Here is a 24,607-nt window from a genome sequence, read left to right as displayed (position 1 = left end):
TAAACCTTGGCTGGTGATAAAAACACAAAGGTGTCACTCTGAGTTGCCCACTTTTGAGCTTTTGAACTATCACTGTCCCTATGAGACAGTTTTTTCAGGGGGGGTCAGGCCTCGACGATAAACCAGGCTCCATCTGACATGTTCCCCCTGTTCGGGAGCTGGGAGGCTGGAGAGCTGAAATGGACAGTGGGAAACAGCACCATATGTAGAGATCACCCATATACTGTGTATTGTCCCACATCGTTTCTCTTTATAGTTGTTTTGGTTTTAGAAACAAGTGATTACATTGATCACCACATATCATAAAAAAGATTATAGCTATGTTCACAGAAGTATTGATCTTAAGATGCTTTAGATGATGATGACATAATAGTCAGAGTTCTCCTGAAAACAGTGACGGCATCATGAGTCAGACAAGATAAAACTGCTACCTCCTCCTTCTTATTTAAAGCTGTGGCATCTACAGCTCTAACTAAGAGCAAAATGTAGTGTGTACCTCAAGGTGACAAACACCTAGTCTGGTAAGTAGAGTAAGACTACTGTATGACCAACACTGTATAACATATTATTGTCTCAATGCTTATATTTAAGTTTTTTTAATTTTTAATGAATCACACAACAGTGTAAGCCTTCCTTCTTGCAGATGCTGTCAGGAATGAGAGTTCATCTTAAAATAAAGACCAAACGAGTGAAGCCTTTGCCTCTGGTTGAGTGTGTGTGGGATGGAAAACAACACTTTCCCCTTTTACTTTAACTTCACTATGTTCATGAACATTGGACACTACCGCTATCCAGCCTTTGTGTTTTGCCTGTTGCTCTACAGCTTCATTGTCTCTGCTAATCTTGTCATCATAGTGGTGATATCACGAGAAAGAGCTCTACATGAGCCCATGTATATGTTTATTGCATTTTTGTCTTTCAACTCTCTGTATGGTTCGACTGGTTTCTTCCCCAGGTTCCTCATGGACCTTCTGTCTGACACTCATTTAATCTCTCGTCCTGCTTGTTTCACTCAGATCTATGTCATTTACACCTATGCTTCCTGTGAACTGACCATTCTTGGCATCATGGCTTATGATCGATATGTGGCTGTTTGTCATCCTTTGCATTATAACAGAAAGATGAACCGTAAAACTGTTATGAACTTGGCAGTTATTGCTTGGGTTTTTCCAGGTCTTGTTCTTACTGCATGCATTTCCCTGTCGGCCAGGCTTCCCTTATGTAGCAATGAGATACAAAAAGTGTTTTGTGCCAACTGGAATGTTGTAAAATTATCATGTGTGACCACTGCTGTCAATAATGCAGTCGGTATGCTTTTGACCATAGCCACAGTTTTCCTTCCCCTCTTTTACGTCCTCTACACCTATTTACGAATAGTAGCTGTATGCTGGAGGAAATCAGCAGAATTCAAAGGCAAAGTATTACAGAGCTGTCTGCCTCACATAGTTTCATTTGTGATTTACTCCATCACAGGATTCTGTGATATTGCCTTAAGCCGGTATAATCTTGAAGAGATAAACCCAGTTGTAGCTGTGATTTTATCACTGGAGTTTGTTGTCATTCCTCCAGCTATGAATCCCATTGTGTATGGACTCAAGTTACCTGAAATCAGAAGACACACTTTAAGGATCTTATCAAGGAATAAGCAATAATCAGTTTGAAAGCCTCTATCTGCCTATATCTCTAAGAGAGAGGAGAGATTCAAGATGTTCTGCAAATAGTAACCTGACTGTGAGAGTGTTGCATGATACATTTTGAATGAAATTACTTCTAATACTCCAATGCAAATTATGTGATAAAATGTTGAAATAAAAATTACATCAAATGACTGTACATTTTGTATATTTGTCACATATTAATATTGCAAATCCTTAGCCATGCCATTTTTTGGACAACTAAAAATGTTCTGAAAATACATGTGCCACACATGAATAAAAGATATAACTATGCTCAGACTGCAACTTCCAGGTCTTCATGCATGACTTGTTTTACATGCACATCACACATGTTGGCATGTTACTTTAAGTGGCCTTATTTTCACCTTAATTTGTGAACATCTGCACATCTGCTTACTCATCCAGTGAACAACAATTCACATATTCAACAACATACATCTACAAACAAAACATACATTTAACGACATAAAAATAGATCAAAACATATAATCAGTATGTGCATACTACATATCTCTCACTTATACATGTACCATAAATTCATATCATACCTCAATAAATAAATTATTAATTTTAAATTAATTTTGAACTTTTTAATAATTTAATTCACTCTACAGCAACCCCCCCAAAAAACGACAAAAAACAAACAAACAATAAACTATATTATTTTGAGAGGTGACATGTAGTATGCCATCAAATATTATGACAAACAAATAAAGGAAAAGCCAAGCATAGACATCGCCTACTGGGAAAACCACACACAGGATATTTTAAATGCTGTATGCAGTGTTTTATTAGAAGAGTCAGTGAGTTCTGATTACCGTAGGTTAGATTTACATTTTCAAATCAGCTGGTGGCAGAAATAAGGAACTCCCCTCATTTGAATTAACCCGTTTAATCCCAAATTTTTCCCTGCAAAATAAGTGCATACATTTCACTCCTTGGACCTCCCTAACACATAATATGTATGTTTTTTTTTCATTTCATGTTGGTTTTGTTAGTGAAAATGTAGGTTTTATACTCGGCAACAATTGTTGCCGGTGGGAAACTGCATAGTCTAAATTTTCACAAATTCTATAATTTGACCTATTTACACATATAAAAAATTAAAACTGACACTAACATGTGAAACATATTTTAACAAGGCATGTACAAATGTGCATCCTAGAGGAACTTCTGCTTGTTTACCTTGACCAAGGACTACACCTGGGCCCTGTCCTATAGGCTACTTTTAGGCGGATGTGTGTGGACTCCACAATAGAGCTCCATGTAAAACATGCACACTGTGGGTGAAACAAGGCTCCACAACTACAGACCAGATTGGTTTGCCCCTGATAAACTGACTGCTGTCATGCTTGCCATAATACTATTATTACCACTACTTCTACTACTACTACTAATAGTAATAATAATAATAAAATCCATATGTGAGCAGAATCCCATGAAAAGTCAGCAACTCATCCATGCTCCAATCAAGTGCCTTCCTTTGGTTTGCATTGAATAGGCATTTGGCATTTCAACAGCGAGCTCCCTCAGAGAAGGATACATCAGCAGATCAAATCAACAGGGTCCGGGTTTAGTTTGTATAGCCTACTGCAGTTGGACCGTCACAAAATCTGGTATATTGGATGTGGCTGGTAACCATGTCACAACACACACACACACACACACACAACACACATCACTTTGGGGTCTTTTTAGGTCTAGAAGATCCAAGACCTCTGATATTTTTAAGCTGTGTAGAAAAAAACACAAGATTAATAGAATAAACAGCTAAAACCTTTGACATCTAGTATAACGCTATGTGACTATGTGTTATGCTAGCGGCAACAATTGTTGCCGTGCTTACATCTACTCTCCTTATGATCAAAATATGCATGCAGGCATATAATTCTCATTACATATCAGTAGTAGACCCTTTAAAGAATATATGTACAAAAAATGTCAGTTATATCTGTTAATTAAAGTATTTTATTTACTTCCTCATGTACACGTTTGAGGCAGACATCTCCCCCAAGAGTTGCAAGCAGGAAGTAAAGAGGCCTGGTCATGTGACCTTTTGCACTATTTACATGAAATTGATACAATTTAGAGTAAACAGCATATAATTTCATTTTAAAACTTGCATTAGATGCCCAAAGCTAAAACAGCAGTTTTAGAGCTTCCAGAAGTTAGAAGAAATGACTGGCAACAATTGTTGCCGGTGGGATTAAACGGGTTAAGAGGTAGCACTTTCTCTTCAGATAAAAAGAGAGACACAAAAGGCGACAACTCTGTCTGGTCTAGAACAGGCTCGGGTTTATGTCCATTTTTTGGGATAAACTCTACAGCACCAAACTCTGTACATCCCAGCCATTTTAAAGAAATTATTCAGATACTTTAATGAATTTTTCTGACTTACTGAGACTGTTATTTTGTACTTGTTAGAAAAAAAGGGTCCCTGATAGCAATTGGCCGTGTTTTGGACCTTATTTTTTCTCCAGCAGTTTATTCCATGGCAAAATATAGTCCTCATGTAAAGGATGATTAAACACAGAGCTGGAGGCCCATTTTTTTCCCTCCCAGAAATACAATTGAACCCATCTGACTCCTTATTTTTAAAGGATAAAGTGTAACATTTTGTGATGGATAACGTTTCAGTGATTACAATGTTAACTCTGTCAGGGTTAAATGGCACATCACGCTTCAGAGTCACTCTCTTCGTCCTCACTTTGTTGTGTTACTGTGTGATTTGGCTGGTAAATTTGACCATCACTGTAATAATTATTGTGGATAAAAACCTTCATGAGCCCATGTACATCTTCCTCTGTAATCTGTGCATCAATTCACTGTACGGGGCAGCAGGTTTTTATCCAAAGTTCCTCTTTGATCTTTTGTCTCCTACTCATGTCATCTCTTATGCTGGATGTCTTCTGCAGGGTTTTGTGCTTCACTCATCAGCTTGTGCTGATTTCTCTATTCTAACTCTCATGTCTTTTGACAGATATGTGGCTATTTGTAAACCTCTGGTTTATCATTCTGTGATGACTACACAAAGAGTTTGTGCGTTTGTGTTTGTAGCTTGGCTTGTTCCCTTTTATTTGCTGTTCATGAGCACAATAACAACATCATTATCAAGGTTATGTGGCTCGCACATACCAAAGATTTACTGTGTCAATTGGTTAATTTCTAATATTGCATGTTCTACCTCTATTGCAAACCTTATTATTCCAGCTTTTAATTATACTTTCTATTTTGGCCATGTTATGGTTGTTGTTTGGTCTTATGCGTACCTTATCAAAACGTGTCTGAGATCCAAAGCGGACAGAACTAAGTTTTTGCAGACATGTCTTCCACATTTAGCCTCGTTAATTGTTGTAGTGGTATGTTTGCTTTTTGATTTGTTGTACATGCGATTTAGCTCAAAACAGTTACCACAAAGTGTCCAGAATTTTATGGCAATGATATTTCTCTTTATTCCTCCCATCATCAACCCACTCATATATGGGTTCATACTGACACAAATAAGAAACAGAATTCTTGATTTTGTTCATAGAAGAGGGTTGGATCTTCGACTAAAGGTGTGATTGCATTTGACTTAGGGAAAATGTCCAGATCATTTTGGTTATTAGACAATCTGACATTAATAAACACCTTTTTGTTTGTTATGACTGAGTAGATGCAACACTGGACATCTTTCTTTAATAATGTAAGAGCAAACTGCAAGATGGATAACATTTCAGTGATTACTCTCCCTACTTTATCAGGGTCAAATAGCTCAGTACACTTCAGAGTCTATTTGCTCTTGCTTTTTTTGTTATTTTGTGATTTGCCTGGTAAATGTGACCATTATTGTGTTAATTATTGTGGATATGTAGATTGCTGTAGATAAGTCATGGACCAATGTACTGTATATGTTTACCATCATTCAGAATAACACAATATTAAAGTACCACTCACATAATAAAAGAATGCTGTCAATAAATCAATCAACATTTTCCTGCTGTGGTTTAGATTTGATGATGCATAAGTTGCTGACTATTTTTTTTTTTTTTGTGATCCATTTCCTGTTTTACTTCACATTTATTTAAAATCAACTCTCACTGGCAGGTGATAAGAAACAGCAAACACAAATAGAGAATGTAGAAAAGAAAGACGGTTGATCAAGAATCTCACCGTAATCAGGACTGAGTGTAGAGGCTGCAGCACAATCAAATACTGAAGTTATGTTGATGTAACTGTAAGGAAATATGAGACATTGATTTATTAACCCTGTAGAATATAATTATTACTCTCATTATAATTGAAGCATCTTAATTTGAACAAAACCAAACCAAATTAAATGTTAAATGTGTGCAAACATCATGTTTATTTGCACTAAATCAGAAGTCCAGCTGGTCATAAATAATTCCAAGGGTACATCATCAACCATTGAAAACTCTGCCATGTAAAATACAGTAAATGGTTAAACATTCATTTGTACATGGACCTGTTATAAAAACTGCTTTGTTATTAGATTTTTTACATTTTTGAGTCAAATCTCAAAATTATGCATAATTAAACTAATTACAACTTTTATAAGTTTTTTTTAAAAGCATAAAATGTTTATAAATAACTTACAAGTGCAAGTGCTTATTTTAATAAATGGCAATCACTTTTTTCATCCATATATTTCTAAATACATAAGAACTGATACATTCGGTCACAGAAAACCACGTCCTTCAGTGTGACACCTTATTCTGATTTTAAATCGGGCAATTCCACAAACAACTTTATTTAAAGCAGAAGTAAGCGGTATTTTTGTGTTAATATAAGTCTTAATATCTTCCGACGGGAATCACTTACATAGAGTGTTTGGACCGAAACACGGGTCTGTCAGTCACTCTGCTCTGCTTTGAGCCGAGGAGAAAACTTTTCTCGTATCCTACAAGTTTTATCCAATGAGGAGAGAGAACGGCATGAAGGGCTGTGTGTGCAGGGACGAGGACCAATAGATCCATGACGAGGGCGGGGGCTGCTAACTCCATCGGCTGACAAGACGTTATGGTGCGTTCAAGGCAACTCGTAACTCGTGTTTTTCCGACCTGTGAAGTCGTAGGACCAGTTCGATCTGGTACGAGTTCACGGGTCGGAAGTTACGAGTGGCCGTTATAGTGACTTTCACAGGTAAAACAGGTCGGAAAAACACGAGTGGGTTGCCTGGAACGCTACAAAGTCATAAGTCGTGACTTGAAGCTGTAATTTATGGTTTCAAAAGCCTGCCTGGAATGCAGCATTAGCCAAAACGACCGGATCGCTTACTTCTGCTTTAAACAATTAAATAAGATTTTTTTTAAACAATTTTTCTTACCTTGGCCATTTTCAGTGTTTTTAAATGCAGTAGCTACATTAATTTAAATATTTTCTGTTTTTGCTGAAAATCTGTAGGCTACATTAGTTAGGTGAAAACTATTATTTTTTGCTTTGTTTAAAAATATGTTTGATATTGTTTGTAAAAAAAAAGAATATTCTTTCAGTTATATGAAAAATATTTCAATGTAAAATCTCTCAATTTCTCTTTACTGACTGTTTCTGGCCTTTAGTGTGACATAATGTCCTATGGTGTAACACACATAAAAGGAGCAAAAATGTATTTGTATGTCGAAAATATACTAAAAAATGGTTGAGTATTGCATTAGGGCATATAATTATCATCATTCACCTTGGATTATTTTAATTTTTTCAACAGTTTTGAAAAGTTTGACTCACATTCATTGCATTTATTGAAAACGGTCAACAAGTCATGGGGAAAAAATCATGTTATTCATAATTTCTCATTAAATAGGTAACACTTTATGAAAATAAGTGTCTCATAATTAAGATAAATCTGTCTCATGCTATTTGTGTAGTGTTGAAGTTTTTTTTTTCTTAATTTTTTTTTACATCACACCATAGGACACATATTATTCATTCATACACATTCACACCGGTGGTGGTAAGCTACGTGTAGGCAGACTGACGGAAGCGTGGCTGCCAATGTGCGGCCCCTCCGACCACCACCATGATCATTCATACGCATTCACTCGAGGTAAGGTGGGTAAGGTGTCTTGCCCAAGGACACTACGACAGCGACTGGGGCAGAGCGGGATTCGAACCACCAACCCTCTGGGATGAAAAAGTTAGTGATCACTTATCTCAAATATCAGATTTCGAACTACATGAATATTTTTTTTCTTCAAAAAATGTGTTTTACAAAAAATGATTTTTTACTTCTTATTTATCAACAACCCATATAAGTGATCATAATGATGAGAGAAGAAAATACATTGACCGAAATTGAACCCAGAATGGAACAAACTGGGGCAACTCCTGCAGTGAAATACTGATGGAGAGATAAGTGTGCTGAGTTTAGACCCCAACAGGACAGGTGCAGCAGAGACTGAGGAGACAATTAACAGACCTAGGTGCTGTGTGAACTAACTGTTTGAGTGCAGTTCTGAAAACACAAACAACAATGACCAATCACAGACAGAATAGGGCGGGTTTTGTGTGAAAATCACCTGGCGTTCATAATAAGGGTTGGTGAATTTTGAGTCTGTTCTAGCCTATATTTCCATTAGACAAATGTTTTTCCCTTAAGCTTGGATTGGGTGGGCAAGAGGGATGTTCGAGTGAAAAAAAAAAGAAAATGACCAAATGTGGGATATCCATGACCCACAGTGAAACCATTTGGAACAATGATGAAATATTAGTGTGCATATATTCATCTGACTAGAAGTCCGGCCCAGTCTGTCCTGACATAGCACTACTCACAGGGAATATTCTAGCTGCTTGTCTTGAAAATACAATAGTGGCCTAAACATTCGAAAAGTTTGCAAAGCAAACAGTTCTGACCTACTGTCTGTAATGTGAAACTCTTGATGTGACAGGGGAATTGCCTTTTTTTTTTTTTTTTACAATCTGGACCTTATTTCTATCATAAAATACGATCATTTACTCACCCAGATTTGGTGTCATTACAAGTCGTTCCGACGAAATTAGATCCAGCCGAGAGCCGCGTATCAGTATAGTAACGCGCGTCTACGGGGCAGCGGAATGCAGCCTCTAAACAACCTCTAATAGGGAACTCTAATATTGTATATTTGTCACATATTAATATTTCAAATCCTTAGCCATGCCATTTTTTGGACAACTAAAAATGTTCTGAAAATACATGTGCCATATATGAATAAAAGATATAACTATGCTCAGACTGCAATTTCCAGGTCTTCATGCATGACTTGTTTTACATGCACATCACACATGTCGGCATGTTACTTTAAGTGGCCTTATTTTCACCTTAATTTGTGAACATCTGCACATCTGCTTACTCATCCAGTGAACAACAACTCACAATTCAACAATTATGTGTCCATGGACCCAACCTGCTTTGTGTCAACATGTTAGGCCCCTTAATCAGTCATCAGAAATTCCACCATCTTTATTGGTGGAATAATTTAACAACAACAACAACAACAACAACAACAACAACAACAAAAAACGTAACATATTCAACAACATACATCTACAAACAAAACATACATTTAACGACATAAAAATAGATCAAAACATATGTGCATACTACATATCTCTCACTTATACATGTACCATAAATTCATATCATACCTCAATAAATAAATTATTAATTTTAAACCAACACTAAGGAACTTTTCAACCTTCATATAATATTTTCATAACTTTTGTGATGGTACATCGACTTACAACAGGTTGAATGAGGTCTGTATCGCCTTCACTGGCACTAAGCAGCTTTGAGGAGCATGGCAGGAACCCGGCTCTCACTTAAAGGGATAGTTCACCCTAGAATGATATTTCGCTCATTATCCCACCCTCATGTTGACTAAGGGCTGGAAGAAGTTTCAGAGTCCACCGTCCCTTCTCTGAGTTACAGGGGGTCTTGGCGTAGCAGTGCATGTCCATATAACGGTTGCAAAGGGACACCAGAGCTCTTCGTAAAAAAACACACACCAAAAAACATCCAAATACCTCCATGCTGCTCGTATGTAATGTCCGTCTTGTGCTGAAGCCCCAAATTGCGTAATTGTCCCGAAAAAAATTAAATAAGTCTATATTTTAAGCTTGTTTGTAGCGGAAGCTTCTCGAAGCTCCTCTTCCTGGTCCGTCCAAATCTCGTCAGTTGAACCACACACACGATAAAATATTAATAGGAGGATTTGGTCATGTCGGGTTTAAATTATACTACCAAGCATTGTTACTTAGAATGTAATGATTAATTGCAATACATAAAGTAAACAGTAGCTGTGGGCATACCTACCTTGTGATGAGCCCTGCATGGGTTCTGTGGTGACAGTGTCTGAAACACAAATGTTGAAACTGTCAGTAAGTCTTAATGATTTTATCAAACATCATTACTATATTATAGGTGATACAAAAGGCAGAAACGGCAGGCAGTCACAGTGTGCAGTAGCTACAGGGTCTGTGTTCTCATCCTGTTCCTGTCTGTCCTCACCACTGTCCCTCCTTTCAACATTCCCTGTCTTTCTACTGAAGTAGCAGGCAATTTTTCTTTTCATTTTGCCTGACAGGTAAGGAGAGCAGCAAAATACATTAAGTTACCACACGAATATCGTTATTTGAGTGTTTATGCTCATGCTGCGCTGCTGCAGAGAGTAGCAGCATGCAAGTCACTATTAAAAGATATTATGTGCTGAATGTGTGGAGGGAAAAACATTGCAGCTGGTGATTAATCAATGGTATAATGATGTCTATTTTTTTAAGTGCAAAAGACTTGTCTAAAATCACAAAATACACACAATATAGGCTAATGTAACGTAAATGAGGACAGTCAGAGCAGACTCTCCATTCGCTAATGTACCACAAGGAGACTACCAGACTATGTGTCTGAAATGCTTCAGAACTGGAGTAAAGTCACAGTCAACAAGTAAGAAAACTCGACCAGAACCGACCAAAGTGATCATAGAAAACTTACCTCCAAAGGTGTCCTTGCTTGGCGACAGCGTATTATGACAAACTGGCTGCTCCTGCTCTGCTCCTCTGCTCTGCCCCCGCGGTATGTTTGTTGTGTGCTGCAGTGAAATGCGTCCGTGCGGAAACGGCTTTAGTTCCGCGCGCAGAGCCGTTTTTTGTCAAATTATGCCCCAGCCATGGGGGTGGCCAGAGAGTGACCAGAGAGTGACCAGGGGTGGCCGCTCCGCCCCAATGTGTGTGTTTGGGTAAAAGTAGAGTGCCTATAGGCACTCTAGGTAAAATGAACGTTTGTGTTTCATTCTATAAACTACTGATAACAATTTCTCTCAAAAATTACAACTGGTAAAAATAACAAAAAAAGATGCAGTGTTTTCAGACCTCAAATAATGCAAAGAAAACAAGTTGATATTGATTTTTAAACAGACCACTAATGTTTTAACTTAGGAAGTGTTCAGAACTTCAGATTAATATCAATGGAAATTTCAATTTTAATCCTGCAGCAGCAGTGATTGTTTACTGATTTACTGATGCATATGTTATAGTTCTAAGATTTTCTATTAAAATAAAACTCTCTTTTCCAGTGCTCTAGCTCCTACCACGCCTGGTGGATGAACCATCAACTTGTCATAACTCCCTCATGCTTTGTCCGATTTGCTCAAAACTTCACATGTGTGATGAGGGACTGACCCTGAACATGCCTCACCCCATATGGTTACTGCCCCCTGGTGGATGAACAATCAACTTGTCATAACTCCTTTATACTTTGTCCGATTTGCTCGAAACTTCACATGTGATAAGGAACTGACCCTGGACGCACCTGATGACATTTGGTCATTGCCCCCTGGTGGATGAACCATCAACTTGTCATAACTCCTTCATGCATTGTCCAATTTGCTCGAAACTTCACGTGTGTGATGAAGGTCCTGCCCTGAGCCCATCTGCCCACGTCTGGTTACTGCCCCATGGTGGATGAACAAAACATTGCGTTTCTTCACTCCTGCCAGGTTTTTTCTCCGTTCTCGCTTCTCGCCACAGCCCCCGCATGCCTCAGGTCCGCAGTGGCATGGGGTTGCGACTCGTGAGGGCCTGATCATCACCGCTTGCGGCTTTAATTATTATTATTATTATAGGCTACTGTGTGTGTAAATTAAATAAAAAATAACTTTAGAAATAAGTATTATTTTATACACACATTTACATACATGGACAAAATAACCCAGTCTTCCAAAAGCATGGATTGTATGGTCAATAAACAAAGATCTGAACACTTCTTATCATGGCTACAACATGAGAAATCCTGTATGACCTGCAGGTGTAACCAGAGAGTTCTGTAGAGCGCTATTTGACTGTGACGTTGTCTCACCTGCAAATCATTCACAAACATTGTAATGCAGACAAATGAGCACATCAAAGTTCAAATTCAAGTTCCAGAGAGAAATCTGATATCAAGGCAAGGGCATGAAAAAGTTTATGATCTACACACTTCTGAGCTCTGCGGAAACAAAGTCTAACCTTTAATTTACACTTACTTTTTCCATAAATTTCAACAAAAGTGCTTTTGAATAAACACTTTAAAAGTAGTTCATATGATTTCAGATTTCAAAATTGTCAATATTTCCTGTTTTTTATGTGATGTCTCAAAAATGAAAGAGTGAAAGACTAAACATGAATAGTTTTATAATAGTAAAATTGAGAATCTCATGAATGAAGCACTGGGTTTATGCTTGAACGTAAATGTGATACACCTGGTTTACAGAGTTAAAATCAGGCTCTTTCATTGGTTTTTCTGTTTAGACTATTTTTGTTCATGTGTCAAAGTAAAAAAAAATGTTTCCTTTGACAATGGGAATTTAACATATGCTGTCAGAATGGAACAAAAACAATGCTTGAGTAATTAATTTAAATTTCAATAAAATATCAAGAAAACAGTCAACATATCAGTGTGCTTGTATTAACTTTTATTGGCATGAGTTTATTTATTGGAATAACATTTAAATTTAAAATGTCCTTTCAAAATTAAAGTTGATCAAGTAGCTACCTGATTTACACACACACAGATGACCTTTCACTATTAACATGACAACCTGGAGAAGAGCTGACCATTTCCATCAGTCTCATCACTCTGTGCAAAATGTTCAATGCAGTAAACAAACAGGTAGAAAGAACTGTGTGATAGCAAAGAAATCCTCCTTTTACCTGCTGAATCCCTGCCATAATATAAAGAGACATTTTCAAGGCACTATGTCGATGTGATTACTACTACTGTACCTGATGTTTGTGATCATTACTAATACCAGTTGTGTTAAATCACAACATAATTAACACAACTCACCTTACCCTGACTGTTATATTCATTGTACATTTTAACAAATTGCATAAGTATATTGAAGAGCAAACACTTTAACCAGCTGAGAATAAGCAGAGAATTTTAAGTTTAGAAGGCAGTGTAAAATATAAGGCATTTGTTATTATCTTATGGCATAGTTGTGTCACTTGAAGGTAATCAAATATTCAGGACAAGCCTGGGTGTCATGGAAGACAATGAACATGCTGGGGGTGGACACATTGTCCACAACGCTGTCGTACTTATCAATGGTGTTGGAGCCCTTGGCTGGTGGTACCTTCATGCCTTGTTGCCCAAGAGCAAAATCTCCTGTTAGCACCCGGCAGAGATACATGCACTTCTCACCATTTTGGTTTGGCCTGGAGTAGGTATTTGAAGCAGAGTAACTGGCATTGACAGCAAAGTATGTGCCATTGCCATAACAAGCAGCTGAAAATGAAGATGACAACAGAAAGTCATTTAATTTATTTATGAGGTATGAGCTGCAATTTCCTTAGCAAATATCAAGGAAGAGAATTGAATAACTGTGGTGTTGTTAACATTCATTGAGATCCAACTGGAAAAATAATTTTGAACATGGTCTGATATTGTCACCATAAACTTCTCACCATTCTTTCCCGCGTAGCTCCTGTTGAAGCCGTGATGGTTGATGTGGTTCACAGTGGTGTGGCAGGTGCCATGAAAGAGACGTCTCTCGTTGTTTTGATGACCGTTTCTCTGATCCATCTCATGCTTCTTGATCTGGAGGGTCTTCCACAATACAGGGTTCTGGATCCTCTCAATCTATGAGGAGGGGAAAGTGCAACTTAAACTTCATGCAGAATAAAGTGGCTGAGTTCTTACATGCAAGAGAAGGGAGTTAGTGACTTCATGACAAACTTTCTACTAAGGCATGTGCTAGTAGCTGGATTTAAAACATTATGCACTAAATACAGAGTATGTTAAATGTGGACTACCTTAATAATGGTCAGTCTGCATGAGGCCTGGAACAGAGTCTGGATTTCATTGTACTCTGCTGTTCCAGTCTGGATGGTAACAGCATGACACAAAGTGCTGGGTGGCATAGCATCCCAGTTCTCAGGAAAATCATCATCTAGTAGCAAAAAAAACAATTTAGTTTTTATCATAGGAACAGAACTTTAACAAATTTCAACAATGAAAAGTCTCCATCTACTAGTAGAATACCTTTCAACTTATCGATTCTCTTTATCTGCAGGGTCTGTCCTTGGCTATCAGTGGCCGGTCCACGTGGCATGGTGACAGTGTAGTCTTGTCCATTGACTTTGACTTTTACATTTGGTGCATTATTTTTCAATGCTTGCTCAAGGTGGTAGTTGGTCATTGAATCAAAACTCTGAAACTGGAGACCTTGCTGTTGGTACTGCCACTCTGCCATTGTGCTTGTCACCTCCACCTTCTTTGTCAGCTCCTCCTCGTCTCTTGCCTTTGTCAGCATGTTTTGGATCTCCCTGGTGGCTTTCAGTACATCCTTGGTGAATCCCTCAATAGTCATTGTAGCTTTGCTCTTCTTGCTTTCAATCCTTATGCTCACACCCATGGTCTTCTGCATGTCAACAATGCGCTGGTGGTCTGCAGTAGTGAGTCTAAGGATGGCATCTTCTGAAATTGTGTGTACGTCTTGCTCTTTGTTTAGTAGGTCATTGATCCACTGTTTGGCTTTGTCTACTTTAGTCTGTGAGTCTCCACAGATGTGGAAGCAAGCTGGATCTATTTTCTGAGCCTCATTGACAAAATCTCCTTCTTTCTGTGACTTGCTGGCAGCGTCACCAATAAAGAAAGCTAAAAGAACAAACATCAATCTCTACATTAAACTAGATAAAACATTTGAATACGATTAAGGATTGAGTATCATGAACACCAAAATCATTCCCTTCTCTGTACTCACCTTTGATTTTCCCAAGGAGCCCGGCTTTATTCTTGGGTTCAGCTTTAGATTCAGTCCCTTCTCTTTGATGCATACTGTCATAGAAATCTTTTAGCATCGGGGGTTGGAAAATGACTACCCGGATTGTCTTCAGCGGTGCAGTAGGGTACTGGCTCAACACATCAATCACTGCATCCATCACTGCATCTGCCACCTGCCTTGCCTTTACATTGCCTTGACCTAAAAAATTACAATGAAAATTTAGACACTCGCAATAATCCAAATCTACAGCAGTGCATGAAGACATAATCAAAATGAAGGTAGACTGTGAAATATTGTGCACATGAACATGAACTTAACTCTGTTGATAGATCTTACCTGTGCCAATGGCAGGGAAGGAGACAGAAGTGTATGAGTTTTTCACACACATTTCGAGAGCATCTTTCACAACCGTATTGACTTTTATAGGGTCAGTCTGTCCAACCAGGTGCAGGATCTTCTTACACTGGAGGTTACCTGGCTGGGTCATTATCAAGCCTTGGTTGGGCTGAGCACCTAAATGTCAACCATGACAGCCAAAAGCACATGTACATGTGAATTTAGGTCACTTTTATTTTCTACACCATCTGGTAATGATATGCACTGCAGTACAAAAGTGTTAACAGCTATTTATTACCAAGCAAGGACATCTTGATACAGTGGCTGATGTCAAGACTGAATTACAGTGTGATAAAAGCATAAATGTTTCCTTACCAAGAGTTTGGCACTCTGCTTCAACAGCCTGACCAGCTGCATCCAGAATAGCCTTGGATACTCCTAGAGAAGGAAACAATATTGAATATTACATAGAGCATAACATAATAATAAACAAAACCAAATATATTGAAAATATATTATACATAAATTATCTGTCATATAACTTTTTTAATGTTACTTTTAAAATATTATCCACTACCTATTCAGTGTGTTAAAATGTATATTTAGGCCTAAATAATGAGCTAAAATCAAATTTAGTCTTATGTATTGATATAAATGAAATTATAATGAAGTGGTCCATTTTCTTTTACCTGATTTAAGAGAGAATGTATCATTGGAGGAGTTGACAATCACATCACTTGTCTCCTTGGTGATGTCTCCTGTGACCACCTGTATAGCCACTCTCCCCATTTTGGTTTCATGCATTCCTGAGCTCGAGACAACTTTAGAGAAGGGACCTTGTGGCAGCAGACACAAGTGATGGATTAGTTCAGCTTTATTTGATCACAAAATGATTCAGTATTGGTTATGAATTTGTTGGTCAACTAATTCAGTGTTGGTTTCAGCATTAAATTGTAATTGCACAAAGAAATGTTGAGAACTGTTGCCTACTCAGACTTTGTGGAGAACTTGTTGACACTGGAGCACCTGAGGCAGTGGGGAAATTCTTCTTAAATTCATCACTAAAAACCTGTGGACAGAATCAGAAAGAATAAAAGACATTTTATCTTCTAACACACTCATAAATACTATGAATATGTCTAGATCCAGGAAAATATAACAAAAACAGAGACATGGACATCAATGATACTACCTCTTTCTATAAGTTTCTTTTGTGTAATTACCTGGATAGTTTGTGTATCTGCAGGGTAAAGGACGATAACAACCTTCTTCAGGTGCTGAGGTTGTTTCTTACTGCTAAACGCAGAGATTTCATTGAAGATCAAAGATGCCACAATGTCCCTTGGGAAACCCAGGTTCCCAGTGCCGATGGCAGGGAAGGATATGGAAGTCAGACCAGTACCCTCTGCTTTCTCTAAGCAGTCCTTGAAAATGGCACTCAAGATCTGTAAGTTAAAGCATAAACATGCCATCAAGATCTAGGAGCAAGATATTGATTTCCAAGCCTCTACAACTAAGCTATGATCCTTCAATGTTAAACTGTGCACACAACGGTAAGGGGAAGCCATTTTATATTTTTACAACACATCATAATAGATGTATTATATCTGTTTACCGTTTCAGCTGTGCCTTGTCCTTTGTCCCAATGAGGTGTAACTGCATGAAAGACGTGTTTGCTCTTCAGGTTGCAGCCGTCAGTAACAATGATCTCACCAATGTTTCCACTGGCATTCTTAGCATCTACCAGCTGCTGTAGATTGGGTCCTGCTGCACTGAAGATGGCATTTGAAACTGCTCCTTTGTTCAGTCTTAGATCTTCAAATACAGTATTCACGGTCACCTCAGTCTAAGAAATAGTAACAGAATTGTATCAGTTGCATATTCATTTTACATCTTTTATTGAGGTATAGAAATGAGACCATTCAAGCTCCAACCTCCTATTAAGAGGTTTCTCTAGTTAGGGACATAATTTGCGATTAAAGCAACACTATGTAATTTCTGGGCCTTAAAATAATGTTTCTAAACTCTTTGAAATAGTGGAAAAACAGTTAAAGGGATAGTTCACCCAAAATTTAAATTTAACTCATTATCTACTCACCCGGGCTGGGAGAATTTTCAGAGTTCTCCGTGCCTTCTCGGAGTTACGGGGGACCGCGCAGCAGTATTTGTCATAATGGTTGTGAATGGGGCTCACTTTTCTTCGTCCAAAAAGACACACCAAAAAACATCCAAATACCTCCATACTGCTCGTCTGTAATGTCCCTCTTGTATTGAAGCCCCGACATGAGAATTTGTTCCGAAAAAAATTAAATAAGTCTATATTTTAAGCTTGTTTGTAGCGGAAGCTCCCAGTGTCTCAGTTCACTGCACTTCCTGTGTCACCAGCGGAACAATTTCTCATGTCGGGGCTTCAATACAAGAGGGACATTACAGACGAGCAGTATGGAGGTATTTGGATGTTTTTTGGTGTGTCTTTTTGGACGAAGAAAAGTGAGCTCCATTCACAACCATTATATGGACAAATACTGCTGCGCGGACCCCCCCCCCCATAACTCAGAGAAGGCAAGGAGGACTCTGAAAATTCTCCCAGCCCTTAGTCGACATGAGGGTGAGTAGATAATGAGTGAAATTTGAATTTTGGGTAAACTATCCCTTTAATAGGATCAATCGTGCTGCCGCTGCAGCCGGAGTGGGATTGCGCCAACTGCAACTGCACTCTGCAAGTTTCCTGGGTGGGTAACTCTAACCCTCCCACCCTCAATCTGCCGTGAAAAATGCAAATAGCTTTACAAGCATCCCCGGGGGAGCACAGTACCTTAATTTTTTGAGGGAGCCGGTGCCGAAGGAAAGCAAAGAGGCTTTGTTGGAGGAGGCTAGGAAAAGAAAAGCAAGAAAGCGATCGAACACGAACCTAGACAGAGTTTTGTGTGTCACCAGAGCTCTGGAGGGGAGGCTGACTGGCCGTGCATCCCAGCACAGGGTGTGCAGGTGAGAAGAGTAGGGAGACTGGACTTGAGCTTGAACAAAATCCAACTCACCCTGTAAGGGGAGTGAGATTCTGGTGGGGAGATATTTAGGCTATCTACATAGTGTTGCTTTATTTGTCCATACTCTAATTTATTGTTGTCCCTCTTTGGGAATGTTAACTGTTTTCTCTTTGTCAAACATTATGAGAAAAATATCCAAATTACCGTGGCACCCTGGATTTGTCCTTTGGTAAGACTGATCTCCAAGCCTTCTTTGGTCTTCACTTGACCCAAGCAGTTTTTATCAGATACAGCAGGTCCAGCAAGTTTCACAACAGACACTGTGGCTTTGGTAGGAAGAGTCTGTTGAGAGTGACCTACACCATGACTTCCAAACTCAAGTCTGACAGCTCTCTCCATAGCCTGAACAGCAGCATCGTCAATGTTCACCAAATGGATCTTCTTCAGAGTGTTGTCATCATATCTTTCATCAAAGTATTCTTTTATGGCTTTGATGATGGTGATTGCACACAAATCAAGAGCAAAGCCTTGGTTACTGCTGATGGCAGGCAGGGCCACAGAGGTGCAGCTGTACTTTTCAGCAAGGTCTAAGCTTCCTCTAACAGCTTTCTTCAACTGTGCCTGAGCCTTCTGAGATTTATTTGGGTCAAATGTGGGCCCCACTGCATGGATAACCTTTTTGCAACAAAGCTTCCCTGTCGCATCAGTAATGACACAATCTCCAGGCTTGAGCTGTCCCTTCGATCTTATTATTTTGTCACAATCATCCTGCAACTGACGGCCTGCCGCTTTCAGAAGTGCTGCTGAAAGACCGCCATCATGCTTCAAGTCAGGGTTGGAAGAATTTACAACTGCATGTGCTGGGTAACTACACATATCTGCCTTGAAAACAGCTATTTCCACTCCATCTGCTGTCTGAAGCTGATACACAGGCTTTGCAAAGTCATGTTGTCCATGAGTCTCATCAACCAGTTGGACCAAGCAGTCGGTTTCATTCAACAGTGTTGAAACATACATAGTTTCTTTATCTTTGAAGAACTTCTTGACTCCAGGCTTGGAGACCTTTAAACTTTCAAAGACCACCGAAGAGACCAACTCTTCAACCAAGGCCTTGCAAGTTGCAACATCAGCTCTAGAACCACTCAGGCAGATGGCTTCATTTTTGTAAGACACTGTGACTTGCTCCACAAAAGTTGATTTTAATTTTTTAACATATTTAACTATGACATGGGGCTTGACCACAATATTTTCCTCAACATGAGCATTCTGCTTTAAGAAGTCTTCAAGCTCAGTGCTAACATTTATGACACTGTCCTTGTGGCCAGAAACTACAACTCGTTGAACAGTAGTGTGGATTTTAAGTCTCATGCAGGACTTAGTGTTTGCATCCTCTAACTGACTGACCAGTTTCTGCCACTCTGGCTTGTCCAGGACATTACCGTCTTCAACACCAATGTCTCTAGACATTAGCAGCTTTCCCAGATGGTCTTCAGCATCAATTAGAGCTTCATCTGAGGCAGCAAGGAGCTGCACCCTCTGTCCACTGATCTCAAATGCTGCATTTATTCCATGAGCTTTAAGGAGGGCATTGGTCAGCTCCTCTTGTTCTTCACATTTTAACAGGTCAATGACATAGTCATCTATCTCTAATATCCTTCGTTTTAATGCCACTATTGCTTCACATATAACTTTGTTTGCTGCAAGAACCTCATCATTTAAGCCAGTTACTGTCAAATCTGGACTGTCTTTCCTGTATGATATTTTGAGTGCTGGAAACACTCGTAGCAACTTGTCCTGAAGACCATCTTGACACAGGATGTGGAAAATTGATGGTGAGACTTTGATCACTTGGGTTATGCTAAATTTCTCTCTCTGCACTCTTTTGACAATCTTGTTCACAACTTCATTAAGAGCTTGCTCAACTCTGTTGATATCATCCAGAAGGCCAACCACTTTTAATACACCACTAGCTTTGTCAGGCACAACAACCACATCCTTACTCTGTAGCGTCTGTCTAAACTTCTCCTCAGACTCTTCCCATACCTCTACATCTGTCTGAAATGTCAGGGACTTGAAGTTTGACACAGCATCTGAAAAGGCTGACTTCACAGTTTCCTTCCACTGTTTGATGATGGCTTTGGCATCTTTTTGCTTAAGCAGTGAAGGCGTGGGGCTCAATCGTACAGGAGACTTGCTGAGGTTTACATCACAGAAGTGTTTTTCTAATTCTCTGTGAATGGTCTCTGCTGCTGACTGATTGACTGTGAGGTATCTCCAGACAGCACTGTCAACAGGTTCAGAGATAGCAGCGGGGAGTTTTAGTGAAGGCTCATCTTTGCCGTAGAGGGCAGCCCCCAAAGATTCATAGAAAGGATAAACTCTGATCTCCTTCTGTTTGATATGATGCTTCTTCCTCATGATTTTCTGAACAGCTAGAAGAAAAAAAAACACACACCTGTCATATTGTGTAATTCATACAATGGTGATAATAATCACTGCTTTATCAAACTACATACCTATATACTGACACTGTAATATTGAACATGTATGGTAATTGCCCTACCTTTATGGTCTTTAAAAGTGATGACGGCAGACTGTTCCGCTTCATTAAGCAGGACATTTTCCACATCTCCACCTTCTTTCTCAAAGAACATTTGGAGGAAATCTTCATTATAGTTCTGTATGTCCTCAACCACAACTTGCTCTGTGACTTCCAGAGGTCGGACTGATAACCCCTTTTTTGTAAACATTCTGTTTTGAGGACATCTTTTCAGGAAGTCTGTGTTTTCTGTGAAGACAGATAAAATTTGTTAAAGTAGTTTGCCTTATAAACAATAAAGAGCCTTACTGAGACATTTTATAAGAGGACTTGTGGATTCATATTTGGTGAAAAACATAGAATTTAAACATAACTTTGTTCACTGGTTCGATGTTAGTTAATCTCTTGATGAGAAGTCGTTTTTTATGGTGTTTTGTCAGGGCACAGTGTATCAACAAAAGTAATTTGGCATATATACATCTGACACATATTTTTCCGGTTAATCGTAAGGACTTTTTATTGTCTAGGTCAGGGTGAAGATTTGTTTGGCATTCCTTATCTGTGCTGCCTACAAGTGATCTGGTAAACTGTAGGAATCTTAACTGCAGATTTATTTTAGGTGTTAATTTATTAGTCTAATCCAAATTAGTGGGGATGCAGTAATCACTATGTTTGGCCACCAATATCTATAATCTGTGAGAGAGAACTGCCAAGTTGCAGCCAATACTGATCATTTTTATTCCACATTCTATTTTTTTTTAATTATTGTTATTAATTAATTTGCACAATTTTACAAGCAAGCAAAACAGCATAAATACAGCAAACCAGATGTGCAGGTGAGATTAAAGAAAGGTTTATAAAGGAAATCTCACCTCATAAAAACAAGAAACAGAAGACCACAACAATAAACACAACAAAGAAAACTTAAAAGTATCATATCAGGAAACAAGAGTAATTTAAAAATCACAATACAGAACATAGCTAAATTCATGTGTGTGTGTGTGTGTGTGTGTGTGTGTGCGCGCATAGAGGTGTCTAGCGACCATGGAAATGTGCTACTGTAGGCTACACGTATTCCAAAGCATACTTGAGTTCAGCCAAATCCTTATAGTGCAAGGAGAACGGACATTTGCAGTCAGGTATGAGTTTGGTTCATCAGATAGGACTGGAGCCTTTGTTTGAAATTCTGCAGGGAGGTGGACTGAAATGCAATGCATTCCACACAACATACTTTGTTTTGTTGGTCTGCCATGTGCACTGAACAAGATGGAAGGCAGGACTAGCACACAAACCACCAGAATATTAACCACGGGTGATAGATTTTAAGTTGATCAGTGACCAGATGCATTATTCCAATCTACCAATCACATGTTTTCATGAAAATCACTGGTGGCTGATCAAATGGGGTATCCCTTCATATTATTATTATAGTATATGTCTCATTGCACTAATCATCAATCAAATTTGGTCAGTAATCTATCTTTTTTTTGCTGTCATAAATTTGTTATCTCATATACCTTTACTTCTATTTTTTAAAAATTATTTCTAAATGCTATAAATCACCACAATCGTGTTGTGTCCCTGACTGATTGTAAAAGAGAATCATTTACCTAAGTCAGGGATTCCCAAGTTGTGGCGCATGCACCCCCTGTAGTGCACGAGCTGCTGCTAGGTGGTGTGTGACATGAAAAGGGTAATGGCAATGCTATGGTGCTATATTTTACTAATAAATAAATAACTCATATTATATCAAATGGGATTTTTAGTAAAATTCAAGAAAATCATTTTTAAACCTTAATTAAAAACATTCTAATAATAATAAAAAAAGTACCCAAAGTCAAGTTGATAAATACTACTGCCGTTTTTTTTTTTTTTTACTGTGGCATTGGGGGTGCGACAGCTAGGTTGGAAAGTAGAAGGAGGTGCACCTAGGGGCCTTAAAAGTTTGGTAACTGCTGGTCTAAGTCATGCTTTTACCACATGCACACGCACAAACACAAATGCACATGAACACATAAACTGAATTGTGTACCTTTTCCAGTCTGGAAAGTAACGACAGCGGAGGAGATGGCAGGGATGACCTCCAGAGTGAAGCCTTGCGAAGCAGATGAAGAGTCAAGATCTTTTAAAACGTTCTCCACCAACATCTCCAAAAATTCTTTGCCAAAAGACTCTGGAATATTTCCCAAGACAGACGAGGTGGAGCACGGTTCCTCTTCTTCCTCCGTCTGAACTTCAGCTGCAGGTGTGGGTTCTTCAGCACCTGGCTGTTCGCTGTCTGCTGGAGGTTCAGCTGTTGAGATATGAAAGTTGAGTTACTGAACACACATCTAACAATGAAGTTTGATAAACATATAAATAGCATGAATAAAACCTCTACTTGTGGGAAATTCATTCCAAGTGTTTATCACACTCGGAGGCCAACCAAGTAAAACCTCTTTTTAAATTCATTGCTTTTTTTTTTAACTTTCAAAATATAATGTGGTGGTTAGGATAAGTAGTAAGAGTCAAGTGCTGGTTAAGTTATCTCTGAAATGACACTACTACCTGGTATAATGACCATACCAACTACTGTACTAACATATTTTAAACACAGAAATATATGTAAGAGTTTAGTTTGGATAGGAACCATGAGGTAATGGTTTGAGGAATACCTTTGACTTTTCCCCTCAGTTTGGTGTTAATATCCATTTACAAAGATTGACTTTATTACTTCAATATATTTAACAACTGTGTAATGAACAATGGTGATAAAAAATTCTGTTTATGGCATTATTGTCTACCATAAAATTATTTCTGAGAAGTGTATTTCAGTAACCAAAAAATAAACATGCCACAAAGTGGAAAACAAACAAACAAACATGTTGGTGTCACTTACACTTAATACGTTTATCCGGAGGAGCTTCCTGTATGGAAGAAACAAAACTTATATCAGTCAAGATTGATAACTATTGTGGCATCTTGTGTGTCCGGTTTCTCTCTGCACAATGGTTCAGCGTTTGAAGACTGATATAATTAAAATAATTAGTGTGTAGGCTATTAGTACCACTTCAAAACACACTGTGTTTTTTATTTCCTGGATTAGGCCTCAAAGTGCACAGTAACACCTGGGTTTATGAGTCACATGATAAAGAATGTCCCAGGGCAGCTTTCTACTTTTTATGGTTTTATTTACAGCGTGATCATTCTGTTTAGGGGGAGAGGCATGAAGCAGAGGAATAGCTACAGAAATGTTACTCGTGAATGTTACTGAAATTAGTGAAGTGATTCCTTCACTTGCTCTCTGACCTACAGGCCATATAACACTATGTACCCTGTACTTCATAGAGTCTCAGCTCACCTGTGCTGCTTTCTCATCTGGAGGGAGGCGGACTGTCATCTTCAACACACCCGTATCCAAAGAGATCTGATGTGCCTCTTTCCCCAACACATTTCTCTGGTCTGTGAGACAGTAAAAACACTTTAAAACGACCTCGGTTGATTCTAGTAACAGACGTGACAGACATGACAAAATAGATCCACACTCACCCTCCTCGAAGCGGAAGCGAAGCGTCGCTGTCCTGCTGCCGCTCTCATACTCGACCTCACAGTCTCCTCCGTTAGATTTCCTACTCTGGAAGTATTTGACTAACTTGGTTTTTAATCTCGGTATATTGTTTTTTTCGAGTTCGACGAGCAGACGGTAGGAGTACGCGTCCGCCATGGCTGCTGACTCTCAGCCTCTGACTTTGTTTAGTTTCACTTTTGTTTCCTCAGAAATGAAAACAGGGGCGTTGCGTTGCTATTTTCCGAGGCCGTTGTCATGTGAAAACCGAAAGTGTCCAATCAAAGCGGGTT

At 38.7% G+C, this 24,607-nt stretch overlaps 3 protein-coding genes across 3 annotated transcripts; 2 read left to right on the top strand and 1 right to left on the bottom strand.

The window, feature by feature from the left end:
• Positions 1-722: 722 nt before the first annotated feature.
• LOC146964834 (olfactory receptor 6N2-like) lies at positions 723-1,652 on the top strand. The gene has a single exon (XM_085765154.1). It carries the CDS (start codon positions 723-725, stop codon positions 1,650-1,652), a length of 930 nt encoding a protein of 309 aa, XP_085621280.1.
• Positions 1,653-4,297: 2,645 nt separating this feature from the next.
• LOC146964833 (olfactory receptor 6C4-like) lies at positions 4,298-5,239 on the top strand. The gene has a single exon (XM_085764243.1). The coding sequence runs from the start codon at positions 4,298-4,300 to the stop codon at positions 5,237-5,239; it is 942 nt and encodes a 313-aa protein (XP_085620369.1).
• A 7,372-nt stretch (positions 5,240-12,611) lies between these two features.
• On the bottom strand, positions 12,612-24,577 carry parp14rs1 (poly(ADP-ribose) polymerase family member 14-related sequence 1). Its single transcript, XM_085766240.1, has 17 exons — positions 24,299-24,577; positions 24,111-24,211; positions 23,649-23,676; positions 22,803-23,063; positions 20,795-21,019; positions 18,436-20,663; positions 16,860-17,090; positions 16,468-16,689; positions 16,235-16,313; positions 15,934-16,080; positions 15,620-15,682; positions 15,245-15,421; positions 14,888-15,106; positions 14,167-14,781; positions 13,938-14,074; positions 13,590-13,764; positions 12,612-13,410 (listed from the first exon to the last, which is right to left on the bottom strand). Exons 1-17 carry the CDS (start codon positions 24,471-24,473, stop codon positions 13,127-13,129), a joined length of 5,367 nt encoding a protein of 1,788 aa, XP_085622366.1. The 5' UTR covers positions 24,474-24,577; the 3' UTR covers positions 12,612-13,126.
• Positions 24,578-24,607: the final 30 nt, after the last annotated feature.

The sequence above is a fragment of the Trachurus japonicus genome, chromosome 21 (assembly GCF_045865225.1).
Source record: "Trachurus japonicus isolate A0001 chromosome 21, Traja_1.0".
NCBI lineage: Eukaryota > Metazoa > Chordata > Actinopteri > Carangiformes > Carangidae > Trachurus > Trachurus japonicus.
Note: the sequence above shows the minus strand (reverse complement) of the source record. Positions and strands in the feature narration are given on the sequence as shown.